This window comes from Eimeria tenella, genomic scaffold, assembly GCF_000499545.2.
Source record: "Eimeria tenella Houghton genomic scaffold, Eth_scaff382, whole genome shotgun sequence".
Taxonomy (NCBI): Eukaryota; Apicomplexa; class Conoidasida; order Eucoccidiorida; family Eimeriidae; genus Eimeria; species Eimeria tenella.
The window spans coordinates 4,229-9,661 of NW_013543305.1; the positions used below are offsets into that span (position 1 = coordinate 4,229).

Genomic DNA, 5,433 nt, shown 5'->3' on the forward strand with positions numbered 1-5,433 from the left:
GCTGCTGCTGCTGCTGCTGCTGCTGTTGCTGCTGCTGGAGTTGCTGCTGCACCTGCTGTAGGCCTGCTGCTGCTGCTGCTGCTGCTGGTTGCCGCTGCTGCTTCGGCTGTAGGACTGCGGAGGGTCCAGGGGGGCCCCCAGGGCCCAGGGGCCCCCGTCGCTGCTGCAGATGCTGCTGCTTCTGGCTAGCTGCTGCGTGCTCCTGCTGATGAGTTTGTTGCGAGCAGCAACAAAAGCAGGATCTGCTGCTGTCAAAGAAAACGCATGCAGTCCTGCTGCTGCTTTTATTGCCAATCGACTTTCTTTGTCTCTGTCTTTTAAACTCATCAGCACCCGCAGGCCTTTCAGCTCCACCTGCAGCACACCCGCACAGCCTGCTGCTGCTGCTGCGCTGCTGCTGCTGCGCTGCTGCTGCTGCGCTGCTGCTGCTGCTGCGCTGCGCTGCTGCTGCTCCTGCGCCGCTGCTGCTGCGCTGGTGATGCTGTGCTGCTGCTGCTGCTGCGGTGCTGCTGCTGCTGGTGCTGCTGCTGCTGCTGGGCTGCTGCTGCTGCTGCTGCTGTGCTGCTGCAGCAAAGAGACAAAAGGAGACAGTTGAGGCTCACTAATTCTTGAACACAAAAGACAAAAATGTCTGGCTTTTGGGGGACAGAAGAAATCCAGTCTTCGATGCTGTCCCACTCGTAAGTGTCTCCTGCTGCTAAGTTCCAAGTCCCCACCCACACCCGCAGCGGCAAGCTGCTGCTGCTGCTGCTGCTGCTGCTGCTGCTGCTGCTGCTGCTTGCCGGGGGCGGTAGGGGAGGCGGCAGGCGCCCCGCTGCGTCGGCAGCGCCGGAGCCGCTCGCCCGCCGCTGCCGCCGCTGCTGCTGCTGCTGCTGCTGCTGCTGCTGCTGCTGCTGCTGCGAAAGGCGATGCTGCCCCAGCAGCAAATTTAAACACTCTTGTCGAAAAGCATCTTCGAAAGTGTTGTGGTAGAACCTGTACATACACCCCAGCGCCAGCCGCGCACCTTTCATTAAATTAAATCTTTTTCATTTAATTAAATTGTTTTTTTTGTTTTTTATTTAATTGTTTTTAGTTAAATTGCTGTTTATTCAATTAAATTGCTTTTTATTTAATCAAATGGTTTAAAATTAATTAATTAAGCAAAAACAGCAAACAAAGGGAAAAAAAGAACATTTATGTGCCTTATTGAGACGTCTAGGGTTTAGGGTTTAGGGTTTAGGGTTTGGGACCTCCCGAGGGACTTGAGGGCGTGGTCCACGTTGGAGGCGAATGTGCTGCGGCCTCCTTGTTTGATTTGGGAGGACAAGACGGAGCCAGTGCCTGTGTAGTGCATGCTGATGCTGTCTCCCTAATAATAAATAAATATATAAATAAATAAATAAATAAATAAATAATAAATGAAATAGATTATTTAATTGAGTTGTTTGGTGATTCGCTCGGTGGGTTTGCTGCTGCGCGGATACGCGCGCAGCAGCAGCAGCAGCAACAGCAGCGGGGAGTAGCAGCAGCAGGAAGTAGCAGCAGCAGCGGGGAGAAGCAGCAGCAGGGAGTAGCAGCAGCGGTAGGGTAAGGAGCAGCAGCAGCAGTAGCGGAGGAGGTAGCACACAATGAGAAGCAGCAGCAGCAGCAGCAGCGGTGGCATGAGGAGCAGCAGAAGCAGCAGCAACAGCAGCAGCAGTAGCAGCAGCTGTAGCAGCAGCCGGGCGCCACGAGTAGCAGCAGCAGTAGTAGCAGCAGCAGCAACACAACAAGCATCAGCAGCAGCAATGGCCAAAAGAGCAGATGCACCAGAAGCAGCAGCAATGGCCAAGAGAGCAGATGCACCAGCAGCAGCAGCAGCAGCAGAAGCAGCAGTTGTACCTGGTCTGCCCACAGTTTTTTGACAACATCTCTAAGGACAGAAATTTCTTCTTGTGATGCTTCTGCTGCATTGCTGCGGTGTCTGTACACCTGGCGGCTGCTTTCTTCGACGCGGCTGAAGCTGCTGCTGAGTGCTGCTGCTGCTGCTGCTGCTGCTGCTGCTGCTGCTGCTGCTGCGGACGCCGTCGCCGCGTGCGCCCCGCTAGCGGCGCCCGAGCCGCTCCTCTGCTGCCGCTGCCGCTGCTGCTGCTGCTGCTGCTGCTGCTGCTGCTGCGGGGGGGCCCCCGTGTCTCCTAAAACTAAAGTTACAAGAGACCCTGAGGGGCCCCCGGGGCCCCTCAGCCAGGGGCCGAAGCCCAGAGGGGCGGAGGAGACGGTCAACAAATCTGAAAGAAATAAAAAGAATAAAAGAAATTAAAGAAATAAAAGAAATAAAGAAATAAAAAATGAAAAGAAATAAAAGAAATAAAAATAAAAAGAAATAGATCCTCAAAAACTGCAAAAAATGAACAAAAACGGACAAATACTCCCCCCGGAATCCAAAAGTACCCTAAACCCTAAACCCTAAACCCTAAACCCTAAACCCTGGAGGGCTGACTGCAGGGTTTGACCGGCAGTAGGAAGGCGTCAAAGCGGCTCTCCCGCAGCAGCTGCGTCAGCCAAAACCAACAAAAAAACCTGAACATAACACCGCCAAACCCTAAACCCTAAACCCTAAACCCTAAACCCTGAGCCCTTGTCTGCGTAGTTTGCAGAGAACTGGCAGCAAGGCTGCTGCCCAAACTGCAGCACGCTCAGAGCCCCCGTAAACCCTAAACCCTAGACCCTAAACCCTAAACCCTAAACCCTGAATCGTGGTTTACCACTGAAAGACGTTTGTTCTGTCCAGGCAGTCGAGGCAGTTGGTGCGCAGCACCCCCCGCTGCTTCCTTGCTGCTGCTGCTGCTGCTGCTTCTCCTGCTGCTGCTGCAGCACAGGGGCTGCAGTAGAAACCAATTGCTGCTGCAGCACTCAGCAGCTCCCCCTGCACAAAGTCCCCCAACGCCGCCTCGTAGGCCTTAGCCTTCATCTGCAGCAGCAGCAGCAGCAGCAGCAGCAGGAAACTGCAGTCTTCCGCCAAACCGCGAAACCTAAACCCTAAACCCTTTAACCTGAACCTCCTAGACCCTACGCCCTAAGCTCAAAGCCCTCTGAAGCCTTTAACCGTACACTCTAGACCCTAAACCCTAAACCCTAAACCCTAAACCCTAAACCCTTCTGGCTGCTAGGGCCTCAGAGACTCTTTTTGAAATTTCTTTCTCAATCCCTATGACCGAATATTTAAAGGCCACTTCAAACGACTAATTAAGTGCTCATTTGCACTCCTTGCTGCTGCTGCTGCTGCTGCTTCTGCTGCTGCTGCTGCTGCAGGTACCTTGGAGTGGAAGTCGTAGAGGAAAAGGGGAGGGGGTTTGAGGCCCGGGTGTTCTTCCGCAAACAGCAGCAGCTGCTGCTGCAGCGCAGCAGTAAGTTTTGCTTCTTGTTCTTTGCTGCTGCTCAGCAGATTCACTAGCACCGCCTCGCCCCCGTAGCGCCGCTGCAGCATGTGCTGCAGCAGCAGCAGCAGCAGCAGCAGAGAGTCCAGGCCCCGCCTTGGAGACAGTTCGCAGCAGCTCGCGCGCCCAAACGACGCGCAAACTCGCACTCAACCAGCAGCAGCAGCAGCAGCAGCAGCAGCAAAGCTCACAATGTGTTTTTCGAAAGCGTTTGCAGTCAAAAGTGCATTCCTGCTGAGAGTTGCTGTTGCTGCTAAACCCTTTTGGCCCCAAAAAAGGGGAACGGATCCCCTGACCTGCAGCAGCGCAGCCCAGTGGCCGAAGCAGCAGCCGCTGCTGCAGACAAGCGGGCTTGCTGCTGCTGCTGCTGCTGCTGCTGCTGCTGGCGCTGCTGCTGCTGCTGCTGCTGGGGGCAAGGGCGACGCTGCTGGGGAACCCGCCGGGGAAGCAGCAGGAGACACGTAGTCGTACAGCAGCACGCCGCCGCCGCTGCTGCTGCTGCTGCTGCTGCTGCTGCACTTGCAGTGTACGTTCAGCTGCAGCAGCCGCACCCGCTGCTCGCTTTCAGCGAAGTTCGCCACCTGCAGCAAACAGCAGCAGCAGAAGCAGCAACAGCAGCAAAGCAGCAGCAAAGCAGCAGCAAAGCAGCAGCAAAAGTTTAAGTTCAATTTTAGAAAAAGTGTTGCATTTGAAGTCCCCTTGAAGTAATAAATTAATTTGTTTACATAAATAATTAAATCACTAATTTATCAAACTAAATAATTAATTAAATGATTAATTAACTAATTATTAATTATTTAATCAATAAAAATTAATTATTTTAACCAATACAAATTAATTAATTAATTAATTAATCATATAATTATCTAATTAACCAAAAGATTAATTAATTAACAAACAAATAATTAATTCATTAACCAATCAACCAATAGATTAACTAATCAATTAATTAATCAATAATAATAAATAAGTAAATAAATAAATGACTAATCAAAATTAAATAATAATAAATAGATAAATAAATAAATAAATAAATAATAAATAAATAAATAAATAATTACATTGCCATCATCATCAATGCCTCTGGCGTTATATCGAGTCCCTCCTCTTCTGCAGCTTCTGCGGGCAATCAGCAGCAGCTCAAGAGCAGCAACACGCCCAGCAGCAGCAGCAGCAGGAGCAGCAGCAGCAGCAGCTGCTGCTGCTGCTGCTGCTGGGGGCGCTCGAGACTGCAGACGCTCTATGCGCGCGTAGCCTACGTAGCCTGTCAATGAAAATAAAGATAAATAAATAAATGAAAATAAATAATAAAAACATAGTAAAAAATAAGTAAATGATGAAAGAAAATAGTATGCTGCAGCAGCAGCAGCAAGAAAAACGGGAACAATACGTGCAGCAGCAGCAGCAGCATGACGAGCAGAAGAGCAAGCGCAGCAGCAGCAGCAGCAGCAGCAAGAAAAACGGGAACAACATGCGCAGCAGCAGCAGCAGCAGCAGCACAGCAGCAGCAGCAGCAGTAGCAGCAGCAGCAGGCGGACCTTGGATGAGGGGGACCGTCCACCTGGGATCGAGTTGGGATCGTCTCCAGTCCTGGAGGAGATGGTCGTTCCAGAGGAAGCGGCGGTCTGCTTCAGCAGCAAAGGCGAAACCGGTCCAGCAGCAGCAGCGCAGCAGCAGCGCGTCCCTTGCTGCTGCTGCAGCAAACGCCGCGCGGCTGTCGGGGTAGCCCGGCAAGGACTGCCTGCAGCAGCAAATCCCAAGTGTCTCCTGTCTCTCCAAGTTGCTGCTGATCTCCAAATCAAAACTGAAGTAAAATCCAAAAGACAGCAGCTTTTCAATGGAGTTTATGAACCGCAGCCGCTCCGCCTCGCTGCAGCTGCTGCTGCTGCTGCTGCTGCTGCCGCAGCGGCGGCGGCCAGCTGTGCGTGTGCCGCTTCCCTTCTGCTGCTGCGCTGTCTCCTTCCAGCAGCAAAGACGAATGCAGCCCACTGTCTGCTGCTGCTGCGCCTCTGCTGCTGCTGCTCCTGCTGCTGCT

General features: G+C 52.3%; 1 protein-coding gene across 1 annotated transcript in view; it reads right to left on the minus strand.

Annotated features, from left to right (window-relative positions):
- Positions 1-5,202, minus strand: part of ETH_00004415 (endonuclease/exonuclease/phosphatase domain-containing protein, putative) — a gene marked incomplete at both ends in the record, with an annotated part of 8,445 nt that extends 3,243 nt beyond the window's left edge. The window contains 10 exons of the mRNA XM_013376646.1: positions 53-354; positions 603-975; positions 1,233-1,351; positions 1,864-2,249; positions 2,462-2,541; positions 2,727-2,932; positions 3,278-3,451; positions 3,590-3,979; positions 4,460-4,662; positions 4,937-5,202. Of these exons, the coding sequence (XP_013232100.1) occupies positions 53-354; positions 603-975; positions 1,233-1,351; positions 1,864-2,249; positions 2,462-2,541; positions 2,727-2,932; positions 3,278-3,451; positions 3,590-3,979; positions 4,460-4,662; positions 4,937-5,202 (2,499 nt within the window). The remainder of the gene's footprint in view (positions 1-52; positions 355-602; positions 976-1,232; positions 1,352-1,863; positions 2,250-2,461; positions 2,542-2,726; positions 2,933-3,277; positions 3,452-3,589; positions 3,980-4,459; positions 4,663-4,936) is intronic.
- Between the last annotated feature and the right edge of the window lie 231 nt (positions 5,203-5,433).